The sequence below is a fragment of the Oncorhynchus gorbuscha genome, unplaced genomic scaffold (genome assembly GCF_021184085.1).
Source record: "Oncorhynchus gorbuscha isolate QuinsamMale2020 ecotype Even-year unplaced genomic scaffold, OgorEven_v1.0 Un_scaffold_854, whole genome shotgun sequence".
Taxonomy (NCBI): Eukaryota; Metazoa; Chordata; class Actinopteri; order Salmoniformes; family Salmonidae; genus Oncorhynchus; species Oncorhynchus gorbuscha.
This window is the reverse complement of record NW_025745843.1, coordinates 103,529-130,692: the sequence shown is the minus strand read 5'-3', so window position 1 is coordinate 130,692 and position 27,164 is coordinate 103,529. Positions and strand designations below refer to the sequence as shown.

Here is a 27,164-nt window from a genome sequence, read left to right as displayed (position 1 = left end):
CAGTGTGTTGTCCTCTCTCCCTCTCTCCCTCTAGTCTCTATGGATGAGTTGGCCAGTCAGTCTGACTTCCTGTCAGTGTGTTGTGCTCTGACACCAGAGACTAAAGACATCTGTAACAAGGACCTGTTCTCCAAAATGAAGAATACCTCCATCTTCATCAACACCAGCAGGTGACCAAACACACACACACACACACACACACACACACACACACACACACACACACACACACACACACACACACACACACACACACACACACACACACACACACACACACACACACACACACACACACACACACACACACACACACAATGGCTGTGTGTGGTAGAGGAGGGGTGGTAGACAGTAACATGATGATGGCTGTGTGTGGTAGACAGTAACATGGTGATGCTGTGTGTGGTAGAGGGGGGGTGGTAGACAGTAACATGATGATGGCTGTGTGTGGTAGACAGTAACATGGTGATGCTGTGTGTGGTAGAGGGGGGGTGGTAGACAGTAACATGATGATGGCTGTGTGTGGTAGACAGTAACATGGTGATGCTGTGTGTGGTAGAGGGGGGGTGGTAGACAGTAACATGATGATGGCTGTGTGTGGTAGACAGTAACATGATGGCTGTGTGTGGTAGAGGAGGGGTGGTAGACAGTAACATGGTGATGGCTGTGTGTGGTAGAGGAGGGGTGGTAGACAGTAACATGATGATGTCTGTGTGTGGTAGACAGTAACATGGTGATGGCTGTGTGTGGTAGACAGTAACATGACAATGGCTGTGTGTGGTAGAGGGGGGGTGGTAGACAGTAACATGATGATGGCTGTGTGTGGTAGACAGTAACATGGTGATGCTGTGTGTGGTAGAGGAGGGGTGGTAGACAGTAACATGATGGCTGTGTGTGGTAGACAGTAACATGATGATGGCTGTGTGTGGTAGAGGAGGGGTGGTAGACAGTAACATGATGATGGCTGTGTGTGGTAGACAGTAACATGGTGATGGCTGTGTGTGGTAGAGGAGGGGTGGTAGACAGTAACATGATGGCTGTGTGTGGTAGAGGAGGGGTGGTAGACAGTAACATGATGGCTGTGTGTGGTAGACAGTAACATGGTGATGCTGTGTGTGGTAGACAGTAACATGATGATGGCTGTGTGTGGTAGAGGAGGGGTGGTAGACAGTAACATGATGATGGCTGTGTGTGGTAGAGGAGGGGTGGTAGACAGTAACATGATGATGGCTGTGTGTGGTAGAGGAGGGGTGGTAGACAGTAACATGGTGATGGCTGTGTGTGGTAGACAGTAACATGATGATGGATGTGTGTGGTAGACAGTAACATGATGATGGCTGTGTGTGGTAGACAGTAACATGATGATGGCTGTGTGTGGTAGAGGAGGGGTGGTAGACAGTAACATGATGGCTGTGTGTGGTAGACAGTAACATGATGGCTGTGTGTGGTAGACAGTAACATGATGGCTGTGTGTGGTAGAGGAGGGGTGGTAGACAGTAACATGATGATGGCTGTGTGTGGTAGACAGTAACATGGTGATGGCTGTGTGTGGTAGACAGTAACATGATGGCTGTGTGTGGTAGAGGGGGGGTGGTAGACAGTAACATGATGATGGCTGTGTGTGGTAGAGGGGGGTGGTAGACAGTAACATGATGATGGCTGTGTGTGGTAGAGGGGGTGGTAGACAGTAACATGATGGCTGTGTGTGGTAGAGGGGGTGTGGTAGACAGTAACATGATGGCTGTGTGTGGTAGAGGGGGTGTGGTAGACAGTAACATGATGATGGCTGTGTGTGGTAGACAGTAACATGGTGATGCTGTGTGTGGTAGAGGGGGGGTGGTAGACAGTAACATGATGATGGCTGTGTGTGGTAGACAGTAACATGATGGCTGTGTGTGGTAGAGGAGGGGTGGTAGACAGTAACATGGTGATGGCTGTGTGTGGTAGAGGAGGGGTGGTAGACAGTAACATGATGATGGCTGTGTGTGGTAGACAGTAACATGGTGATAGCTGTGTGTGGTAGACAGTAACATGACAATGGCTGTGTGTGGTAGAGGGGGGGTGGTAGACAGTAACATGATGATGGCTGTGTGTGGTAGACAGTAACATGGTGATGCTGTGTGTGGTAGAGGAGGGGTGGTAGACAGTAACATGATGGCTGTGTGTGGTAGACAGTAACATGATGATGGCTGTGTGTGGTAGAGGAGGGGTGGTAGACAGTAACATGATGATGGCTGTGTGTGGTAGGCAGTAACATGATGATGGCTGTGTGTGGTAGACAGTAACATGATGATGGCTGTGTGTGGTAGGCAGTAACATGATGATGGCTGTGTGTGGTAGAGGAGGGGTAGTAGACAGTAACATGATGATGGATGTGTGTGGTAGAGGAGGGGTGGTAGACAGTAACATGGTGATGCTGTGTGTGGTAGAGGAGGGGTGGTAGACAGTAACATGATGATGGCTGTGTGTGGTAGAGGAGGGGTAGTAAACAGTAACATGATGATGGCTGTGTGTGGTAGACAGTAACATGGTGATGGCTGTGTGTGGTAGAGGAGGGGTGGTAGACAGTAACATGATGGCTGTGTGTGGTAGAGGAGGGGTGGTAGACAGTAACATGATGGCTGTGTGTGGTAGACAGTAACATGGTGATGCTGTGTGTGGTAGACAGTAACATGATGATGGCTGTGTGTGGTAGAGGAGGGGTGGTAGACAGTAACATGATGATGGCTGTGTGTGGTAGAGGAGGAGTGGTAGACAGTAACATGATGATGGCTGTGTGTGGTAGAGGAGGGGTGGTAGACAGTAACATGGTGATGGCTGTGTGTGGTAGACAGTAACATGATGATGGATGTGTGTGGTAGACAGTAACATGATGATGGCTGTGTGTGGTAGACAGTAACATGATGATGGCTGTGTGTGGTAGAGGAGGGGTGGTAGACAGTAACATGATGGCTGTGTGTGGTAGAGGAGGGGTGGTAGACAGTAACATGATGATGGCTGTGTGTGGTAGGCAGTAACATGATGATGGCTGTGTGTGGTAGACAGTAACATGATGATGGCTGTGTGTGGTAGGCAGTAACATGATGATGGCTGTGTGTGGTAGGCAGTAACATGATGATGGCTGTGTGTGGTAGAGGAGGGGTAGTAGACAGTAACATGATGATGGATGTGTGTGGTAGAGGAGGGGTGGTAGACAGTAACATGGTGATGCTGTGTGTGGTAGAGGAGGGGTGGTAGACAGTAACATGATGATGGCTGTGTGTGGTAGAGGAGGGGTAGTAAACAGTAACATGATGATGGCTGTGTGTGGTAGACAGTAACATGGTGATGGCTGTGTGTGGTAGAGGAGGGGTGGTAGACAGTAACATGATGGCTGTGTGTGGTAGAGGAGGGGTGGTAGACAGTAACATGATGGCTGTGTGTGGTAGACAGTAACATGGTGATGCTGTGTGTGGTAGACAGTAACATGATGATGGCTGTGTGTGGTAGAGGAGGGGTGGTAGACAGTAACATGATGATGGCTGTGTGTGGTAGAGGAGGGGTGGTAGACAGTAACATGATGATGGCTGTGTGTGGTAGAGGAGGGGTGGTAGACAGTAACATGGTGATGGCTGTGTGTGGTAGACAGTAACATGATGATGGATGTGTGTGGTAGACAGTAACATGATGATGGCTGTGTGTGGTAGACAGTAACATGATGATGGCTGTGTGTGGTAGAGGAGGGGTGGTAGACAGTAACATGATGGCTGTGTGTGGTAGACAGTAACATGATGGCTGTGTGTGGTAGAGGAGGGGTGGTAGACAGTAACATGATGATGGCTGTGTGTGGTAGACAGTAACATGATGATGGCTGTGTGTGGTAGACAGTAACATGGTGATGGCTGTGTGTGGTAGACAGTAACATGATGGCTGTGTGTGGTAGAGGGGGGGTGGTAGACAGTAACATGATGATGGCTGTGTGTGGTAGAGGGGGGTGGTAGACAGTAACATGATGATGGCTGTGTGTGGTAGAGGGGGGTGGTAGACAGTAACATGATGGCTGTGTGTGGTAGAGGGGTGTGGTAGACAGTAACATGATGGCTGTGTGTGGTAGAGGGGGTGTGGTAGACAGTAACATGATGATGGCTGTGTGTGGTAGACAGTAACATGGTGATGGCTGTGTGTGGTAGACAGTAACATGATGATGGCTGTGTGTGGTAGACAGTAACATGATGGCTGTGTGTGGTAGAGGAGGGGTGGTAGACAGTAACATGATGATGGCTGTGTGTGGTAGAGGAGGGGGTGGTAGACAGTAACATGATGGCTGTGTGTGGTAGAGGGGGTGTGGTAGACAGTAACATGATGGCTGTGTGTGGTAGAGGGGGTGTGGTAGACAGTAACATGATGATGGCTGTGTGTGGTAGACAGTAACATGGTGATGGCTGTGTGTGGTAGACAGTAACATGATGATGGCTGTGTGTGGTAGACAGTAACATGATGGCTGTGTGTGGTAGAGGAGGGGTGGTAGACAGTAACATGATGATGGCTGTGTGTGGTAGAGGAGGGGTGGTAGACAGTAACATGGTGATGGCTGTGTGTGGTAGACAGTAACATGATGGCTGTGTGTGGTAGACAGTAACATGATGATGGCTGTGTGTGGTAGAGGAGGGGTGGTAGACAGTAACATGGTGATGGCTGTGTGTGGTAGACAGTAACATGGTGATGGCTGTGTGTGGTAGACAGTAACATGGTGATGGCTGTGTGTGGTAGAGGAGGGGTGGTAGACAGTAACATGATGGCTGTGTGTGGTAGAGGGGGGGTGGTAGACAGTAACATGGTGATGGCTGTGTGTGGTAGACAGTAACATGATGATGGCTGTGTGTGGTAGAGGAGGGGTGGTAGACAGTAACATGATGATGGCTGTGTGTGGTAGACAGTAACATGGTGATGGCTGTGTGTGTAGAGGGGGGGTGGTAGACAGTAACATGATGATGGCTGTGTGTGTTAGACAGTAACATGGTGATGGCTGTGTGTGGTAGAGGAGGGGTGGTAGACAGTAACATGATGGCTGTGTGTGGTAGACAGTAACATGGTGATGGCTGTGTGTGGTAGACAGTAACATGATGGCTGTGTGTGGTAGAGGGGGTGGTAGACAGTAACATGATGGCTGTGTGTGGTAGACAGTAACATGGTGATGGCTGTGTGTGGTAGAGGAGGGGTGGTAGACAGTAACATGATGGCTGTGTGTGGTAGACAGTAACATGGTGATGGCTGTGTGTGGTAGACAGTAACATGATGGCTGTGTGTGGTAGAGGGGGGGTGGTAGACAGTAACATGATGGCTGTGTGTGGTAGAGGGGGGGTGGTAGACAGTAACATGGTGATGGCTGTGTGTGGTAGACAGTAACATGATGATGGCTGTGTGTGGTAGAGGAGGGGTGGTAGACAGTAACATGATGATGGCTGTGTGTGGTAGACAGTAACATGGTGATGGCTGTGTGTGGTAGAGGGGGGGTGGTAGACAGTAACATGATGATGGCTGTGTGTGTTAGACAGTAACATGGTGATGGCTGTGTGTGGTAGAGGAGGGGTGGTAGACAGTAACATGATGGCTGTGTGTGGTAGACAGTAACATGGTGATGGCTGTGTGTGGTAGACAGTAACATGATGGCTGTGTGTGGTAGAGGGGGGGTGGTAGACAGTAACATGATGGCTGTGTGTGGTAGACAGTAACATGGTGATGGCTGTGTGTGGTAGAGGAGGGGTGGTAGACAGTAACATGATGGCTGTGTGTGGTAGACAGTAACATGGTGATGGCTGTGTGTGGTAGACAGTAACATGATGGCTGTGTGTGGTAGAGGGGGGGTGGTAGACAGTAACATGATGGCTGTGTGTGGTAGACAGTAACATGATGGCTGTGTGTGGTAGAGGGGGGGTGGTAGACAGTAACATGATGGCTGTGTGTGGTAGAGGGGGGGTGGTAGACAGTAACATGATGGCTGTGTGTGGTAGAGGGGGGGTGGTAGACAGTAACATGGTGATGCTGTGTGTGGTAGAGGAGGGGTGGTAGACAGTAACATGGTGATGCTGTGTGTGGTAGAGGAGGGGTGGTAGACAGTAACATGGTGATGGCTGTGTGTGGTAGACAGTAACATGATGGCTGTGTGTGGTAGACAGTAACATGATGGCTGTGTGTGGTAGAGGAGGGGTGGTAGACAGTAACATGGTGATGGCTGTGTGTGGTAGACAGTAACATGGTGATGGCTGTGTGTGGTAGAGGAGGGGTGGTAGACAGTAACATGGTGATGGCTGTGTGTGGTAGACAGTAACATGGTGATGCTGTGTGTGGTAGAGGAGGGGTGGTAGACAGTAACATGGTGATGGCTGTGTGTGGTAGACAGTAACATGGTGATGGCTGTGTGTGGTAGAGGAGGGGTGGTAGACAGTAACATGATAATGGCTGTGTGTGGTAGAGGAGGGGTGGTAGACAGTAACATGATGGCTGTGTGTGGTAGACAGTAACATGGTGATGGCTGTGTGTGGTAGACAGTAACATGATGGCTGTGTGTGGTAGACAGTAACATGATGGCTGTGTGTGGTAGAGGGGGGGTGGTAGACAGTAAAATGATGGCTGTGTGTGGTAGAGGGGGGGTGGTAGACAGTAACATGATGATGGCTGTGTGTGGTAGACAGTAACATGATGGCTGTGTGTGGTAGAGGAGGGGTGGTAGACAGTAACATGGTGGCTGTGTGTGGTAGACAGTAACATGGTGTGATGGCTGTGTGTGGTAGACAGTAACATGATGGCTGTGTGTGGTAGACAGTAACATGATGATGGCTGTGTGTGGTAGAGGGGGGGTGGTAGACAGTAACATGGTGATGGCTGTGTGTGGTAGACAGTAACATGATGGCTGTGTGTGGTAGAGGAGGGGTGGTAGACAGTAACATGATGGCTGTGTGTGGTAGACAGTAACACGATGGCTGTGTGTGGTAGACAGTAACATGATGGCTGTGTGTGGTAGAGGGGGGGTGGTAGACCAGGAGGATCTGTATGAAGCCCTGTCCAGCGGTCAGATAGCGGGAGCTGGACTCGACGTCACCGTCCCTGAACCCCTGCCCACCAGCCACCCGCTCTTCACCCTTAACAACTGTGGTGAGTATAAACACGGGGCGTGATTGGTTCAGAGTCTCGACCAAGTTCATCCTGCTATTTCCTGTTTCATGTAATACTGTTGTCAGTCCTGTACTGCCTGTTTATTACTGTTGTCAGTCCTGTACTGCCTGTTTCATTTAATACTGTTGTCAGTCCTGTACTGCCTGTTTATTACTGTTGTCAGTCCTGTACTGCCTGTTTCGTGCTCCCTCCCTCTCCCATCTCTCTCTCCAGTGATCCTCCCTCTCATCTCTCTCTCTCTCTCTCCAGTGATCCTCCCTCTCATCTCTCTCTCCAGTGATCCTCTCATCTCTCTCTCTCTCCAGTGATCCTCCCTCTCATCTCTCTCTCCAGTGATCCTCCCTCTCATCTCTCTCTCCAGTGATCCTCCCTCTCATCTCTCTCTCCAGTGATCCTCCCTCTCATCTCTCTCTCTCCAGTGATCCTCCTCTCATCTCTCTCTCTCCAGTGATCCTCCCTCTCATCTCTCTCTCCAGTGATCCTCCCTCTCATCTCTCTCTCTCCTGTGATCCTCCCTCTCATCTCTCTCTCCAGTGATCATCTCTCTCTCCAGTGATCCTCCCTCTCATCTCTCTCTCTCTCCAGTGATCCTCCCTCTCATCTCTCTCTCTCTCCAGTGATCCTCCCTCTCATCTCTCTCTCTCTCCAGTGATCCTCCCTCTCATCTCTCTCTCTCCTGTGATCCTCCATCTCATCTCTCTCTCTCCAGTGATCCTCTCATCTCTCTCTCTCCAGTGATCCTCCCTCTCATCTCTCTCTCTCCCGTGATCCTCCCTCTCATCTCTCTCTCTCCAGTGATCCTCCCTCTCATCTCTCTCTCTCCAGTGATCCTCCCTCTCATCTCTCTCTCCAATGATCCTCCCTCTCATCTCTCTCTCTCCAGTGATCCTCCCTCTCATCTCTCTCCAGTGATCCTCCCTCTCATCTCTCTCTCTCTCCAGTGATCTCTCTCGAGTGATCCTCCCTCTCATCTCCTCTCTCGAGTGATCCTCCCTCTCTCGAGTGATCCTCCCTCTCATCTCTCTCTCTCCAGTGATCCTCCCTCTCATCTCTCTCTCTCCAGTGATCCTCCCTCTCATCTCTCTCTCTCCAGTGATCCTCCCTCTCATCTCTATCTCTCCTGTGATCCTCCATCTCATCTCTCTCTCCAGTGATCCTCTCATCTCTCTCTCCAGTGATCCTCCCTCTCATCTCTCTCTCCAGTGATCCTCCCTCTCATCTCTCTCTCTCCAGTGATCCTCCCTCATCTCTCTCTCCAGTGATCCTCTCATCCCTCTCTCCAGTGATCCTCTCATCCCTCTCTCTCCAGTGATCCTCTCATCCCTCTCTCTCCAGTGATCCTCTCATCTCTCTTTCTCTCCAGTGATCCTCCCCCACATTGCCAGTGCGTCCTACTCCACGCGTAATGCCATGTCTGCTCTAGCAGCCAACAACCTGCTACTGGGCCTGAAGGGACAGCCAATGATCAAAGAGCTCAAGCTGTAGCTGCCAATCACCTGCTTTCAGAACACCAGAGAAGAACCAATCACCTGCTTTCGGAACCACCAGAGAAGAACCAATGATTGAAGAGCTGTAACTGTAAATGATATAGTTGACTCTGGTCACGAGAGGAGTAGATTATAGAGAATAGTGGTGCTGTTGTCATCCACCATTTCCACTCGACATGGTACATACCGTAGCACTCAGCACTTCCTCATGGGAGATGTTTTTTTATGATTTTGTCTCATAATAATAATGATAATAATAATGACAAAGGACAACAATAAACATGGAACTTTCCCCATTTTTTAATTCAGTCTGTGACGACAGGAACGACAAGTCCCTCCGTGACTTTATTAGTGTCTCCTCAAACAAACAAACAAACAGGTTTACATTTCATCTTCTCTTTGGGGTAACGTCTCAAATGGCTCCCTATTCCCTATGTAGTGAACTACTAGTGACCAGAGCCCTATTCCCTATATAGTGAACTACTATAGACCAGAGCCCTATTCCCTATATAGTGAACTACTAGTGACCAGAGCCCTATTCCCTATATAGTGAACTACTATAGACCAGAGCCCTATTCCCTATATAGTGTACTACTATAGACCAGAGCCCTATTCCCTATATAGTGGTACTACTATAGACCAGAGCCCTATTCCCTATATAGTGAACTACTAGTGACCAGAGCCCTATTCCCTATATAGTGAACTACTAGTGACCAGAGCCCTATTCCCTATATAGTGAACTACTAGTGACCAGAGTCCTATTCCCTATATAGTGGACTACTATAGACCAGAGCCCTATTCCCTATATAGTGGACTACTATAGACCAGAGCCCTATTCCCTATATAGTGGTACTACTATAGACCAGAGCCCTATTCCCTATATAGTGGTACTACTATAGACCAGAGCCCTATTCCCTATATAGTGGTACTACTATAGACCAGAGCCCTATTCCCTATATAGTGAACTACTATAGACCAGAGCCCTATTCCCTATATAGTGGACTACTATAGACCAGAGCCCTATTCCCTATATAGTGGTACTACTATAGACCAAAGCCCTATTCCCTATATAGTGGTACTACTAGTGACCAGAGCCCTATTCCCTATATAGTGAACTACTAGTGACCAGAGCCCTATTCCCTATATAGTGAACTACTAGTGACCAGAGCCCTATTCCCTATATAGTGGTACTACTATAGACCAGAGCCCTATTCCCTATATAGTGCAGTACTAGTGACCAGAGCCCTATTCCCTATATAGTGAACTACTATAGACCAGAGCCCTATTCCCTATATAGTGAACTACTATAGACCAGAGCCCTATTCCCTATATAGTGGTACTACTATAGACCAGAGCCCTATTCCCTATATAGTGGTACTACTATAGACCAGAGCCCTATTCCCTATATAGTGAACTACTAGTGACCAGAGCCCTATTCCCTATATAGTGGTACTACTATAGACCAGAGCCCTATTCCCTATATAGTGGTACTACTATAGACCAGAGCCCTATTCCCTATATAGTGCACTATTATAGACCAGGGCCCTATTCCCTATATAGTGGTACTACTATAGACCAGAGCCCTATTCCCTATATAGTGGTACTACTATAGACCAGAGCCCTATTCCCTATATAGTGCACTACTATAGACCAGAGCCCTATTCCCTATATAGTGAACTACTATAGACCAGAGCCCTATTCCCTATATAGTGAACTACTATAGACCAGAGTGTCAACGCTTTGATCAGAAGTAGTGCACTACTTTAGACCAGTGTCAATAGGAAGTAGTGCACTACACAGGGAACAGGGCACCATTTGAGACGCTAGAACCAAAACATGGTTAGACGGTGTTAGAAGTGTAGAATAAAACAACACAGAAATCCTTTCGGCATGAGGATAAAAGCCCAGCTTTTTAAGCCAGAGAGGAGTGGAAGTAAAGGCAGTAACTGTCCTTCATCAAATTATATTATTACATAAACAACATTTCGTTTATCTATTGAATCCTTTTTGGTTTATAATTTGTTGTAGTTTTCACACAGGGGCTGTTGTTGTATAAATATGACCAGTATGTGCACTTTCAAACAAACATTCACATATATATATATAAAATTAAAATAATCAGTTTCACTTAGACAACAGCCACAGAAGACATCACCAGGGAAACTGGGCTACAGTGAGAGATGGCAGCCATTTTGGATCAGTTTAAACAAGGGTCCTCATGTCCTTCAGGGGTTACCTAAGGTTTATGCCTGATTGAAAAAGAGCTTAAATATTTTTTTTACTTCAGTGATCACTTAAATTAGATATAAACTCAGTATGAGTTGTAAATTAAATTGGTTAGCGATTAAGGTGCATTTACAATGTGGCTGAAACACTGTTGGTATTCAGCTGTTAGAAACATCAAGACAGATAGATACTGGTCAGTTAGAGACAATAGGATAGATAGATACTGGTCAGTTAGAGACAGTAGGATAGATAGATACTGGTCAGTTAGAGACAGTAGGATGGATAGATAGATACTGGTCAGTTAGAGACAGTAGGATAGATAGATACTGGTCAGTTAGAGACAGTAGGATAGATACTGGTCAGTTAGAGACAGTAGGATAGATAGATAGATACTGGTCAGTTAGAGACAGTAGGATAGATACTGGTCAGTTAGAGACAGTAGGATAGATAGATAGATACTGGTCAGTTAGAGACAGTAGGATAGATAGATACTGGTCAGTTAGAGACAGTAGGATGGATAGATACTGGTCAGTTAGAGACAGTAGGATGGATAGATACTGGTCAGTTAGAGACAGTAGGATGGATAGATACTGGTCAGTTAGAGACAGTAGGATGGATAGATACTGGTCAGTTAGAGACAATAGGATAGATAGATACTGGTCAGTTAGAGACAGTAGGATAGATACTGGTCAGTTAGAGACAATAGGATAGATAGATACTGGTCAGTTAGAGACAGTAGGATAGATAGATACTGGTCAGTTAGAGACAGTAGGATAGATAGATACTGGTCAGCTAGAGACAGTAGGATAGATAGATACTGGTCAGTGAGAGACAGTAGGATAGATAGATACTGGTCAGTTAGAGACAGTAGGATAGATAGATACTGGTCAGTTAGAGACAGTAGGATAGATAGATACTGGTCAGTTAGAGACAGTAGGATAGATAGATACTGGTCAGTTAGAGACAGTAGGATAGATAGATACTGGTCAGTTAGAGACAGTAGGATGGATAGATACTGGTCAGTTAGAGACAGTAGGATAGATAGATACTGGTCAGTTAGAGACAGTAGGATAGATAGATACTGGTCAGTTAGAGACAGTAGGATAGATAGATACTGGTCAGTTAGAGACAGTAGGATAGATAGATACTGGTCAGTTAGAGACAGTAGGATGGATAGATACTGGTCAGTTAGAGACAATAGGATAGATAGATACTGGTCAGTTAGAGACAGTAGGATAGATACTGGTCAGTTAGAGACAATAGGATAGATAGATACTGGTCAGCTAGAGACAGTAGGATAGATAGATACTGGTCAGCTAGAGACAATAGGATAGATAGATACTGGTTAGTTAGAGACAGTAGGATAGATAGATAGATACTGGTCAGTTAGAGACAGTAGGATAGATAGATAGATACTGGTCAGTTAGAGACAGTAGGATAGATAGATACTGGTCAGTTAGAGACAATAGGATAGATAGATACTGGTCAGTTAGAGACAGTAAAATAGATAGATACTGGTCAGTGAGACACAGTAGGATAGATACTGGTCAGATAGAGACAATAGGATAGATAGATACTGGTCAGTTAGAGACAGTAGGATAGATATATACTGGTCAGTTAGAGACAGTAGGATAGATAGATACTGTTCAGTTAGTAGGATAGATAGATACTGGTCATAGGATCTTCCTGGGCAAAAACCTTTTAAAGTTTTGTAACACAGACTGAGTGACACAGACTGAGTATCACAGACTGAGTATCACAGACTGAGTATCACAGACTGAGTGACACAGACTGAGTGACACAGACTGAGTGACACAGACTGAGTGACACAGACTGAGTGACACAGACTGAGTGACACAGACTGAGTGACACAGACTGAGTGACACAGACTGAGTGACACAGACTGAGTGACACAGACTGAGTGACACAGACTGAGTGACACAGACTGAGTGACACAGACTGAGTGACACAGACTGAGTGACACAGACTGAGTATCACAGACTGAGTAACAGTGTGAAGACCGCACGGCCTGAAGGTGCCCACTAGTTGCCTGGCAACCCATCCACACTAAGCAAGTCTCAAACAGCCAGGTTGTTCTCTGACCAGCCAGTCAGTCAGTCAGCCAGTCAGCCAGTCAGCCAGTCAGTCAGTCAGCCAGCCAGTCAGCCAGTCAGTCAGTCAGCCAGTCAGTCAGCCAGTCAGTCAGCCAGTCAGTCAGTCAGCCAGTCAGCCAGCCAGCCAGTCAGCCAACTACAACACAACTCAGTACAGTAAGGTTACGGCAACAAGACACTGGGCCAACACGTCGCCATGGAAACACAGAAAGACACTGGGCCAACACGTCGCCATGGAAACACAGAAGCACGGCAGTCCAACCTTCTTATTAGCAGTCAAAGCTCTTCTTTTTTTTCTTTCAACGGCGTTAAGGTCATTTAAAAAAATAAAAATAAACTATTGTCTAAAAGACTGTTAAGTGTTAGATGTATCGATTAAAAAAAAAAAACATTTAAAGAAGCACAGATACCGTACCAAACTGTTCCACGACATCTAGTCACTAACAACACTGTGTTATAGTTAACTGGGGGCCCCAGAGTTATCCCTGATCATGTGACCTGACCAGGAGACACACCAGGCTCTAGTTATATAAAAAGGCATTGGTTTCATTTGATGTCCCCTTGCAGAGGAAAGTGTTAAGAGCCACATAAATATGTCCATTTCTAATGTATTGTCCTGTGAGGAGACGGGATAAAAGGTCCCACCCTATAACCTACAGCACCTTCTGAATGTATACAGGGACCTGTTGGTCTTCATGGAGATACAGCGCCTTCTGAAAGTATTCAGACCCCTGGACTTGTTCCATATGTTGTTACGTTACAGCCTTGTTCTAACATGGATTCAATCATTTTTCTCCTCTCAACAATCTACACACAATACCCCATTATGACATCACAATACCCCATTATGTCATCACAATACCCCATTATGACATCACAATACCCCATAATGACATCACAATACCCCATAATGACATCACAGTACTCCAAAATGACATCACAGTACCCCATAATGACATCACAATACCCCATAATGACATCACAACACCCCATAATGACATCACAATAACCCATAATGACATCACAGTACCCCATAATGACATCACAGTACCCCATAATGACATCACAACACCCAATAATGACATCACAATACCCCATAATGACATCACAATACCCCATAATGACATCACAGTACCCCATAATGACATCACAGTACCCCATAATGACATCACAATACCCCATAATGACATCACAATACCCCATAATGACATCACTGTGGGGTATTGCGATGTCACTGTGGGGTATTGCGATGTCACTATGGGGTATTGTGATGTCACTATGGGGTATTGTATGTAGATTGATGAGGAACATTTTATTTTTTAATCCATTTTCGAATATGGCTGTAATGAAACAAAGTGTGTTAAACATCAAGGGGTCTGAATACTTTCCAAATGCCCTGTATATAGTGAACTACTACCCCTATGGGCCCTGGTCAAGAGTAGTGCACTAAATAGGGAATAGGGTGTTTCATTCAAAAAGGTGCACCAATGAAAAGGCAACTCCATATAAAAAATGGTCCCAGATCATGACAGGAAGTGGTCCACTCTTAGCCTGGTCCCAGATCTATTTATAAAGGACCATAACAGGAAGTGGTCCCCTCTTAGCCTGGTCTCAGATCTGTTTGTAAAGAACCATCACAGGAAGTGGTCCCCCTCTTAGCCTGGTCCCAGATCTGTTTGTAAAGAATCATCACAGGAAGTGGTCCCCCTCTTAGCCTGGTCTCAGATCTGTTTGTAAAGAACCATAACAGGAAGTGGTCCCCTCTTAGCCTGGTCCCAGATCTGTTTGTAAAGAACCATAACAGGAAGTGGTCCCCCTCTAAGCCTGGTCCCAGATCTGTTTGTAAGGCTAAGAGTGGAGGCTAGTCCACCCTCTCTCCTTTACATCCCTGTTCTCCTCTCCAAGCCAAGCTCCAGGTTTAGCGTTGCACAATTCCCCTAATTCTCAGGTTTTCCAGAAATCCCAACGTCGAAGATTACCGTAATCAGAGGTGAATGAGTTTTGAAATCCTTCAGGTTTCAGCCTCAGGTCAGGTTTCAGCTTCAGGACTGTTCTGAATCTGAAGTCCTGTTTCAGAAACGTTCCGAACATGGTTCCAACAGGAACACAACAGGATTCCAAAAGGAACACAACAGGATTCCAACAGGAACACAACAGGAACACAACAGGATTCCAACAGGAACACAACAGGATTCCAAAAGGAACACAACAGGGTTCCATGATGAAATTGGGAGTCCACCCCTCCTAAAAAAAGACTCCATTTTCTAAAGCGATCGCCCCTATCAAATTGTTCTGTTTGGCTCAGTTGGTAGAACATGGCACTTGTAACACCAGGGTTGCGGGTTGGATTCCCGCTGGGATCACCCATAGTTTCTACACGCTACTGTAAGTGTTTGTTTCTAGCTTTGAGGCTATTAACCCTTAGATCTAATTAGCATAATAATAATAAAAAATTATCATAAAAATCTGTCCGTTTATAAACTTGAGATATCTGTTGTTTTGTATCAGTCCACCGCATCCTCAGATGTCACACTTCTGCATCTGCAGTGAAAGAGATCGAGCGTTTGTTTGTTTCCCCGAACGGTTTGGGCCCAAGCGTCTTGGGCCCAAGCGTCTCGGGCCCAACAAGCGTCTCGGGACCAACAAGCGTCTCGGGCCCAACAAGCGTCTTGGGACCCGCCCCCCTGGGCGTTTTTCTCCTTGGTTCCCCTCTAATCAGAGACCGATTTAAACCTGGGAGTTTTTCCTGGACATTTAAAAAAAACTCAATCCGACCTAGAAGTGGTGTTTTATCTAGGAACCAAACGGAACCCATTTGTCCAATGGAGACGGTTGTTTTCGTTTAACATGTTTTTGAGCTTCAGTGTCCTGACTAATGAGTAGGCCAGAGGTTCTCCCCTACAGACTATACGATCCTACAACCAGAATTTATGGAAAAACCCAAAACTTCCTGTAAATTTTACCAGGATAACGTTCCCCCCCCCCCCCCGACAGTGATCACATCCATCACCTACCGAAGCATCTACATGAGTGTCGGCCATGTTGCTGTTCTGCCCTCCCCCTCCCCTCCCCTCCGAAACATCTACATCAGTGTCGGCCATGTTGCTGTTCTGCCCTCCCCCCCTCCCCTCCGGCCTCCGAAGCATCTACATCAGTGTCGGCCATGTTGCTGTTCTGCCCTCCCCCCCCCTCCCCTCCGAAGCATCTACATGAGTGTCGGCCATGTTGCTGTTCTGCCCTCCCCCTCCCCTCCCCTCCGAAGCATCTACATCAGTGTCGGCCATGTTGCTGTTCTGCCCCCCCCTCCCCCTCCCCTCCGAAGCATCTACATCAGTGTCGGCCATGTATGGAAAAACCCAAAACTTCCGGGAAGTTTTACCAGGAATTTCCCAATCCAGCTCAACCCTACCTACCAGGCCAGCCTACAGACAGTAAGGCATGTTGCCGTTCTGCCAGCGTAGGCAGGTGGGAGTGTTTGTACAGGCTGAAACGCTTGTCTCGTTAGCATTTAGTTAGCATCCACTATGGGAATCCCCATAGTGTTAGCATACCGCTAATTTGGCAATAAAAAATAAAAAAGACTTTTATTTACCATTAATTCGCAATGCCCGGTAATACCGTTTCGCTCCAGTATGGCACAACGATGATATAAAGGGTATTAAAATCTGGATACCGTTCCCCTCCCCCCTCCCTCCGAAGCATCTTACATCAGTGCGTCAGCCATGTTGCTGTTCTGCCCTCCCCCTCCTCCTCCGAAGCATCTACATCAGTGTCGGCCATGTTGCTGTTCTGCCCTCCCCCCCCCCCCTCCTCCGAAGCATCTACATCAGTGTCGGCCATGTTGCTGTTCTGCCCTCCCCCTCTCCTCCGAAGCATCTACATCAGTGTCGGCCATGTTGCTGTTCTGCCCTCCCCCTCCTCCTCCGAAGCATCTACATCAGTGCGTCAGCCATGTTGCTGTTCTGCCCTCCCCCTCTCCTCCGAAGCATCTACATCAGTGCGTCAGCCATGTTGCTGTTCTGCCCTCCCCCTCCCCTCCGAAGCATCTACATCAGTGCGTCGGCCATGTTGCTGTTCTGCCCTCCCCCTCCCCCTCCGAAGCATCTACATCAGTGCGTCGGCCATGTTGCTGTTCTGCCCTCCCCCCCTCCCCTCCGAAGCATCTACATCAGTGCGTCGGCCATGTTGCTGTTCTGCCCTCCCCCCTCCCCTCCGAAGCATCTACATCAGTGCGTCGGCCATGTTGCTGTTCTGCCAACGCAGACACGTGGTCTTGGAGTGTTTGTACAGGTGAGACGACTGGCTGAAGCGTTTGCCGCACTTGAGGCAGGCGTACGGTTTCTCCCCGGTGTGGACCCTGATGTGTTTCTTACAGTCGGTCAGAGTGAGGAAAGTCTTACAGCAGATGCGACAGGCGTACTTCCTGGCTCCTTCCACCACCAGGACGTTGTGTTCGGACAGTGCCTTCTTACACTTGGAGAGGACGTCCGCAGAGGCACGGGTCAGCTGGGGGCGAGGGTGTGGGGCGGACGAGGACGAGGTGGGTGGGCCTGACTCGTAACCTCCCGAACCGTTCAGAAGCAAGGGTCCCCCTTCCACCAGACTGGAGGAAGACAGGGCGTCTTGGAGATGAACGACCCCCGTTTCTCCTCCTCCTCCGCCCACGTTGTCGTTTTTAGGTGCGATGCGTCGGTATCCAGGGAAGCCCAGGGAGCTCCCCCGAGAGGCGTGGGCCAGGGAGTGCAGACCCAGACTGGAGCGCTGGAAGTCCAGAGAAAACGGATCTGGGAACCCTCCTCCTCCTCTGGGGTTTCCCAGTCCGTCATGCAGGGGACGCAGGAAGATCGAATCGGCGTCTGTAGAGAATCCCCCGAGACCGTCGCCACCCAGCAGGTGCAGGTGGTTGGCCGACCCGGGACGGAGCATCGAGGCGGAGCTATTGGTTCCGGAGTGTTCCGGGCTCAGCAGGAAGTGATGTGTCGCTGCCATCGCCTCGCCGGTCGTCGTGTTGAGGAGGTCGTCGTCCCCGGCATCGACCCCCGACCCCCCGCTTCCGAAGACCTTGGCGCCGAGGAAGCTAGAAATCCTAAAACCAGACTTCCCGTCAAGATGGTTACCAAAACCACCGCCAATCCCACTACCAAGACCTCCTTTGAGCAGGAGCTGGGAACTGGGCTGGAGAAGCTGTTGGTCAGAGGAGGAGAGACTACGGTCGCTGCTCTGTGGGCTCAGTTCCACCTTCTCTTCCCCTCCTCCTCCTCTTCCTCTTCCAGGTCCCAGCTGGTCGCTACCCCGGATGGTGATGTCATCAGCTGGCTCTGGGGAGCTCAGAGGCTCACACTTGACCACCACCTGGAGGAGAGGAGAGAAGAGGGGAGGAGGAGAGAAGATAGGAGGGGAGGAGAGAGAAGAAGATACAAGAGGAGATGAGGAGAGAGGAGGGGAGGAGAAGATAGGAGAGGAGGAGAGAGGAGAGGAGGACAGGAGATGAGGAAAAGAGGAGGGGAGGAGAGGAAAAGAGGAGGGGAGGAGAGGAAAAGATAGAGAGGAGGAGAAGATGAGAGAGGAGGGAAGAGGAGAGGAGAGAGAGGAGAAGATAGGAGAGGAGGAGAGGAGAAGTGAGGAAAGGAGAGAGGAGAGGATGGGAGAGGAGAGAGAAGGACAGGAGGAGATGAAAAGGGGAGAAGAGAGGAGAGAGGAAAGGAAGAGAAGATAGGGGAGGAGAGAGACAGACATGAAGGAGGACAACAGGATATGACCCATTACTTTATCCAAGGTTGGGTTTAAACCCTTTATTTATCCAAAGGTAAAAGATTAATTAATACTAGACAGTTGTTTCATACATTGCTCTTTAAATGGTATTTATCCCAAATGGCACCCTGGTCTAATGTATGGGTCCTGTCATTAGTCCACTATGGGTCCTGGTCAACAGTAGTCCACTATGGGTCCTGGTCAACAGTAGTGTCACTATGGGTCCTGGTCAGTAGTCATTATGGGTCCTGGTCTAACAGTAGTCCACTATGGGTCCTGGTCAACAGTAGTGCATTATGGGTCCTGGTCAACAGTAGTGCATTATGGGTCCTGGTCAACAGTAGTGCATTATGGGTCCTGGTCACCAGTAGTCCACTATGGGTCCTGGTCAACAGTAGTGCATTATGGGTCCTGGTCACCAGTAGTGTCCATTATGGGTCCTGGTCAACAGTAGTGCACATTATGGGTCCTGGTCTAATGTAGTGCATTATGGGTCCTGGTCTAAAGTAGTGCATTATGGGTCCTGGTCTAATGTAGTGCATTATGTAGTAGTGCATTATGGGTCCTGGTCTAATGTAGTGCATTATGGTGCATTATGGGTCCTGGTCAACAGTAGTGCATTATGGGTCCTGGTCTAATGTAGTGCATTATGGGTCCTGGTCAACAGTAGTGCATTATGGGTCCTGGTCTAAAGTAGTGCACTATGGGTCCTGGTCTAAAGTAGTCCACTATGGGTCCTGGTCAACAGTAATGCATTATGGGTCCTGGTCAACAGTAGTGCATTATGGGTCCTGGTCAACAGTAGTGCACTATGTGTCCTGGTCACCAGTAGTGCATTATGGGTCCTGGTCAACAGTAGTCCACTATAGAGGGAATAAGGAGATATTTGGGATGCAAATGAAGTATTTCCTGTTAAAATGTCATTACCTGTCCCTGATGCTCCCGTACTTCCTCCTCCTCCTCTTCCTCCGTTATCTTCACCTCCACCCCATCACCATGGTGACTCCCCCCATCCAGGGACTCCTTCCCGACACCCCTCTCCTCCGCCATCCCTTGCTCCTCCCCTTCGCAGCGTCCGCCGTCCGATTGGCTGGGCATCTGGGACTCGTCCTGGGACACGCCCCCTACTAGGCCGGTGATCGCCGCGTCCAGTCTGTCCTCCTCCCCCGTCTTGTGAGAGTCGGGGGAGAGTAGTCCCACTTCCTCATCCCCGTGGGTCCCGGAGGGGCGGGGCCTCTGCCTGGGCCTGTCCTCAGATAGGCTAAAGCTCAGGGAGGGCTTTCTCTTGTGGAAGCGTCGAACGGGGAAGGAAGCTTTGTGCTCCACTACACCACTAATGCTAACACCATCGCTACCACCCCTTAGCCCATCCTCCTCCACCCCGCCCAGGGCAGAGCTCACCAGGCTTAGACCCAGCTGCTGCAGCAGGAACGACCGCTGGAGCCTGGACGTAGCAGCGTTAGCCGCCAGGTTAGCGTTAGCCTCTTGGTTAGCGTTAGCGGCTAGGTTAGCGTTAGCGGCTAACTCGGCGGTTGCCTGCTGCTGCCTGAGTCTCTGCTGTTCTGCGTGGGTGTGTTGGCGGTGTTGTGTGGCCCGGTGGTCTGCCGGCGGGGACATGGGCATGGTGCGGGTGGTCAGGTAGTGCTTACAGGCCTTGACTACGGCGTTCAGGTGGAGGTGAGAGGCAGCTAGCAGCACGTCCATCACGTTGCTCTCTCCTAGCATCAGGGTGGAGGTGTACATCATGTCCACCAGGGCAGCAAACGCCTCCGCTGTCACCACCTGCAGTAACACATCACCATAATCATCATCATCATCATCATCATCATCATCACCACCTGCAGTAACACACATCATCATCATCATCATCACCACCTGCAGTAACACACATCATCATCATCATCATCATCACCACCTGCAGTAACACACATCATCATCATCACCACCTGCAGTAACACACATCATCATCATCACCACCTGTAGTATCACATCATCATCATCATCATCACCACCTGTAGTAACACATCATCATCATCATCATCATCACCACCACCTGTAGTAACACACATCATCATCATCATCACCACCTGTAGTAACACACATCATCATCATCATCACCTGCAGTAACACACATCATCATCATCATCACCTGTAGTAACACACATCATCATCATCATCATCATCATCACCACCTGTAGTAACATCATCATCATCATCATCATCATCATCATCACCACCTGCAGTAACACACATCATCATCATCATCATCATCATCACCACCTGCAGTAACACACATCATCATCATCATCATCATCATCATCATCACCACCTGTAGTAACACACATCATCATCATCATCACCACCTGTAGTAACACACATCATCATCATCATCATCATCATCATCATCACCACCTGTAGTAACACATCATCATCATCATCATCATCACCACCTGCAGTAACACACATCATCATCATCATCACCACCTGCAGTAACACACATCATCATCATCATCATCATCATCACCACCTGTAGTAACACATCATCATCATCATCATCACCACCTGCAGTAACACACATCATCATCATCATCATCATCATCATCACCTGCAGTAACACACATCATCATCATCATCACCACCACCTGTTATAGACTCATCATCCTCATCTCATCACCACCGTTATAAACTCATCATCATCATCATCATCACCTGTAATACTCATCATCCTCATCTTAATCATCACCATCGTCATCATCCTCACCACCTGTTATAAATGCATCATCCTCATCATCATCATCATCATCATCCTCATCTTAATCATCACCATCATCATCATCCTCATTACCCCTGTTATAAATGCATCATCCTCATCACCCGTAATACTCATCATCCTCATCCTCATCATCACCCCCGTCATCATCCTCACCTTAATCATCACCATCGTCATCATCCTCATTACCCCTGTTATAAACTCATCATCCTCATCTCATAATACTCATCATCCTCATCTTAATCATCACCCCTTCATCATCCTCATCTTAATCATCACCCCCGTCATCATCCTCATTACCCCTGTTATAAATGCATCATCATCATCATCACCCCTAATACTCATCATCCTCATCCTCATCATCACCCCCGTCATCATCCTCATCTTAATCATCACCCCGTCATCATCCTCATCTTAATCATCACCCCCGTCATCATCCTCATCTTAATCATCACTCCCGTCATCATCCTCATTACCCCTGTTATAAACTCATCATCCTCATCACCCGTAATACTCATTATCCTCATCTTAATCATCACCCCCGCCATCATCCTCATTACCCCTGTTATAAACTCAACATCCTCATCACCCGTAATACTCATTATCCTCATCTTAATCATCACCCCTGTCATCATCCTCACCATCACCCCCGTCATCATCCTCACCATCACCCCCGTCATCATCCTCATCATCACCCCCGTCATCATCCTCATCTTAATCATCACCCCCGTCATCATCCTCATCTTAATCATCACCCCCGTCATCATCCTCATTACCCCTGTTATAAACTCATCATCCTCATCACCCGTAATACTCATTATCCTCATCTTAATCATCACCCCGTCATCATCCTCATTACCCCTGTTATAAACTCATCATCCTCATCACCAATAATACTCATTATCCTCATCTTAATCATCACCCCCGTCATCATCCTCATTACCCCTGTTATAAACTCAACATCCTCATCACCCGTAATAGACTCATCATCCTCATCTTCATCATCACCCCCGTCATCATCCTCATCATCCGTAATAGACTCATCATCCTCATCACCCGTAATACTCATCATCCTCATCTTAATCATCACCCCCGTCATCATCCGTAATAGACTCATCATCCTCATCCTCATCATCACCCCCGTCATCATCCTCATCACCCGTAATACTCATCATCCTCATCTTAATCATCACCCCCGTCATCATCCTCATCACCCGTAATACTCATCATCCTCATCTTAATCATCACCCCCGCCATCATCCTCATCACCCGTAAAACTCATCATCCTCATCTTCATCATCACCCCCGTCATCATCCTCATCACCCGTAATACTCATCATCCTCATCTTCATCATCACCCCCGTCATCCTCATCATCCTCATCACCCGTAATACTCATCATCCTCATCTTCATCATCATCCCGTCATCATCCTCATCCTCATCATCCTCATCACCCGTAATACTCATCATCCTCATCTTCATCATCACCCCCGTCATCATCCTCATCACCCGTAATACTCATCATCCTCATCATCCTCATCTTCATCATCACCCCGTCATCATCCTCATCATCCTCATCACCCGTAATACTCATCATCCTCATCTTCATCATCACCCCCGTCGTCATCCTCACCTCGCTGTCCAGTTGTATCATGTTCATGCTCCCGTCTCCCTGGGCGACGGTGAACAGGGCTCGGAAGTGAGTGCTGCAAGCCGCCAGCACCGAGCGGTGGGCCTTAAAATGGCGGCTGCCCACCACAATGACACAGTCGCACAGCTGGCTGTGGACGCGCTGGTAGTTCAGCTGCTGGAAGACCTATAATAACAATATGAATCACGTGTGGCTCAGTCGCTAGCTAAGAGCACGGGCTCGTGGGTTCGATTCCCGCTGAGGCCACGCGTACATGTGACAATGTAGGAACGCGCGACTTTTAAGTCGCTTCAGATAAAGGCGTCTGCCAAATGGTCTAGAGTCTTATATTATATTATTATGAAAACAATACACTTTATTGTTAGAGCGATTTCTTTTTCATATACTGACAGAAATCATAAAGTTGTTTGCATTTTACCTGGTTGAAGTGGCCCGGGAAGTCCATGACCTGCAGGGAAGGAGGAGGAGAGGAAGGGAGGAGGGGGAGGAAGGGAGGGGGGAGGAAGGGATGGGGGGAGAAAGGGAAGGGGAGAGGAAGGGAGGGGGAGAGGAAGGGAGGAGGGGGAGGGAGAGGAAGGGATGGGGGGAGAAAGGGAAGGGGAGAGGAAGGGAGGTGGAGAGGAAGGGATGGGGGGGAAAGGGAAGGGGAGAAGGAGGAAAGGGGGAGGATGGGAGGGAGAGGGGAGGGAGGGAGAGAGGAGGGAGGGAGGGAGGGAGGGAGGGAGAGAGGGAGGAAGAGGGGAGGGAGGGAGGAAGAGGGGAGGGAGGGAGGGAGGGGAGGGAGGGAGGGGGAGGGAGGGGGAGAGAAAGGGAAGGGGAGGAGGAAAGGGGGAGGATGGGAGGGAGGGAGGGAGGGAGGGGGAGAGGGAGGGAGGGAGGGAGGGAGGGGAGGGAGGGAGGGAGGGAGGGAGGGAGGGAGGGAGAGGGGAGGGAGGAAGAGGGAGGGGAAGAGGGGAGGGAGGAGGGAGGGGGGAGGGAGGGAGGGAGGGAGGGAGAGGGGAGGGAGGGAGGGGAGAGAAAGGGAAGGGGAGAAGGAGGAAAGGGGGAGGATGGGAGGGAGAGGGGAGAGTAAAGAGAGGAAGGGAGGGGGGAGAGAAAGGGAAGGGGAGAAGGAGGAAAGGGATGGGGGAAACAGGATTGTAAAAAAAATCTGTTGTGTAATAAATGTGAGGAAAATGAGGTCCTCTTCCTGACAGAACCTTTGATTGATTAAAAAGTTAGCTTTAAATTGACTGCCAGTGGAGGGGACATTATAGTAGACTATGGTCAATGCTTTGAATATGACATGTAGAAGGGCAGTAGCTACACTAGCTATCACAATTAATTAGTTGAATATATTGACAAATAGATAATAGATGTCTTGTTGAAACTATTGCATAGACTATTCCACGGTTAAGTGAAAGTGGGGAACTAGTAACAATATTGAAGAGAATATTGTAAAAATGTGTGAAATGAAAGCCAGTATGTCTATGCGAAGACATTAGTCAAAGTACAAGCTGTCTAGACAGCTATCTAACTAAATAACTAGTGATATCTGTTAGCCAAGCCGATCAGAGACTCTCCCCCTCCCCAGTCTGGTGAATACCATCATTGCTAAACTAAGCTAAACTAAGCCAAGCTAAACTAAACTAAGCCAAGCTCAACCAAGCTAAGCTAAACTATGCCAAGCTAAACTATGCCAAGCTAAACTATGCCAAGCTAAACTATGCCAAGCTAAACTATGCCAAGCTAAACTAAGCCAAGCTAAACCAAGCCAAGCCAAGCCAAACTAAGCCAAGCTAAACTAAGCCAAGCCAAACTAAGCCAAGCTAAACTAAACTAAACTAAACCAAGCTAAACTAAACTAAACCAAGCTAACCTAAACTAAACCAAGCTAAACTAAGCCAAGCTAAATTAAGCCAAGCCAAGCCAAGCCAAGCTAAACTAAGCCAAGCTAAACTAACTAGCAAGTCAGCAACTGGATATCCAGTTATCTAGCTAGTTAGCTACTTGCTAACTTTTTGAGAAAGGCTGTGTTAAAATAAATAACAGTGAAACACACTTTGATTTGCGGTGAAGTAGCTTAGCTAGCATGACCGACATGTTTTTTTGGTTTTGTTTATAATAACAACATCAGCTCATCGAAGTATAATTATTCTGTTTGCTCGCTTAGGTGTACGGCTACAATGGTTAATGGCTAATGCTAACTACCTGTTATTATCATTAGCTAATTAATCTGTTATTATCATTAGCTAATGCTAACTACTATTATTATCATTAGCTAATGCTAACTACCTATTATTATCATTAGCTAATGCTAACTACCTATTATTATCATTAGCTAATGCTAACTACCTATTATTATCATTACCTAATGCTAACTACCTATTATTATCATTACCTAATGCTAACTACCTATTATTATCATTACCTAATGCTAACTACCTATTATTATCATTTAATGCTAACTACCTGTTATTATCATTAATGCTAACTACCTATTATTATCATTAGCTAATGCTAACTACCTATTATTATCATTAGCTAATGCTAACTACCTATTATTATCATTAGCTAATGCTAACTACCTATTATTATCATTAGCTAATGCTAACTACCTATTATTATCATTAGCTAATGCTAACTACCTATTATTATCATTAGCTAATGCTAACTACCTATTATTATTATTAGCTAATGCTAACTACCTATTATTATTATCATCATTAGCTAATGCTAACTACCTATATCATTAGCTAATGCTAACTACCTATTATTATTATCATCATTAGCTAATGCTAACTACCTATTATTATTATCATCATTAGCTAATGCTAACTACCTATATCATTAGCTAATGCTGACTACCTATTATTATCATTAGCTAATGCTAACTACCTATTATCATTAGCTAATGCTAACTACCTATTATCATTAGCTAATGCTAACTACCTGTCATTAGCTAATGCTAACTACCTATTATCATTAGCTAATGCTAACTACCTGACATTAGCTAATGCTAACTACCTATATCATTAGCTAATGCTAACTACCTATATCATTAGCTAATGCTAACTACCTATATCATTAGCTAATGCTAACAACCTGTCATTAGCTAATGCTGACTACCTATTATCATTAGCTAATGCTAACTACCTATTATCATTAGCTAATGCTAACTACCGGTCATTAGCTAATGCTAACTACCCATTATCATTAGCTAATGCTAACTACCTGTCATTAGCTAATGCTAACTACCTGTCATTAGCTAATGCTAACTACCTATTATCATTAGCTAATGCTAACTACCTATTATCATTAGCTAATGCTAACTACCTGTCATTAGCTAATGCTAACTACCTAGATAGATTTGCTTAACGTTATTATTATTAACATCTGTCAAGTCTCATCCCCTAGAAAGCAGCAAAGCAAAAGAAAACATGCAACATCGATATAACACAAATAAAACCTTAAACATGATGATATAACACAAATAAAACCTTAAAACATGATGATATAACACAAAATAAACAGTCTAAGCTAGCTTGCTAATGTTAGCCGCCGGTCGGTTACCGTGTTTGTGTGGTCGGTGCTACTCCTCCACGGGTCAGGGTGGACGGACCGGGTTCATCAAGTCCACTGGACCGGACTGAAGGAGGACTACCGACGGCTAGACGGCTCTTCATGGACCGCTATAACGCTTCTCCCGGTGCTCACAGTCACATTAGTCAATATGTGGGAAACCCGACTAGGTTAAAACCCTCCTCCTCCAAAAAAAAGGGCACAGACACCAACACAGCCAAATAGCTACGACTCCATGTTGTTACTTTGAACGAATCTAAATTTAGGTTTTTAACCCAAAGAGGGTCTTCTCAGGGAGGGGGTGCGGTGTCTGGAGCTCGATGGTGGATGTATTTCCTCTCCCCCCTCCAAAAAGGACACAGACAACACAGCTGAATAGCTACGACTCCGCTCTGGCTAGAGCAAGGCCCGCCTCCAACTCTTCAGGACCAGTCAGATGATCAAACACGACG

At 47.3% G+C, this 27,164-nt stretch overlaps 2 protein-coding genes across 3 annotated transcripts in view; one reads left to right on the top strand and one right to left on the bottom strand.

The window, feature by feature from the left end:
• LOC124020551 (glyoxylate reductase/hydroxypyruvate reductase-like) overlaps window positions 1–8,935 on the top strand; it is a 15,499-nt gene extending 6,564 nt beyond the window's left edge. Inside the window, exons 7-9 of the mRNA XM_046335784.1 lie at window positions 35–170; window positions 7,001–7,131; window positions 8,516–8,935. Coding sequence (XP_046191740.1) covers window positions 35–170; window positions 7,001–7,131; window positions 8,516–8,637 — 389 coding nt within the window. The 3' untranslated portion in view covers window positions 8,638–8,935. The remainder of the gene's footprint in view (window positions 1–34; window positions 171–7,000; window positions 7,132–8,515) is intronic.
• Window positions 8,936–17,158: 8,223 nt separating this feature from the next.
• On the bottom strand, window positions 17,159–27,090 carry LOC124020553 (zinc finger and BTB domain-containing protein 5). Of its 2 annotated transcripts, XM_046335788.1 has the most exons (5): window positions 26,704–27,090; window positions 23,570–23,599; window positions 23,134–23,316; window positions 19,658–20,512; window positions 17,159–18,331 (listed from the first exon to the last, which is right to left on the bottom strand). In XM_046335788.1, the coding sequence occupies exons 2-5, from the start codon at window positions 23,594–23,596 to the stop codon at window positions 17,201–17,203; spliced, it is 2,196 nt and encodes a 731-aa protein (XP_046191744.1). In that variant the 5' UTR covers window positions 23,597–23,599; window positions 26,704–27,090; the 3' UTR covers window positions 17,159–17,200. The 2 variants fall into 2 exon arrangements, with proteins under 2 accessions (XP_046191744.1, XP_046191745.1); XM_046335789.1 differs by lacking the exon at window positions 23,134–23,316.
• Between the last annotated feature and the right edge of the window lie 74 nt (window positions 27,091–27,164).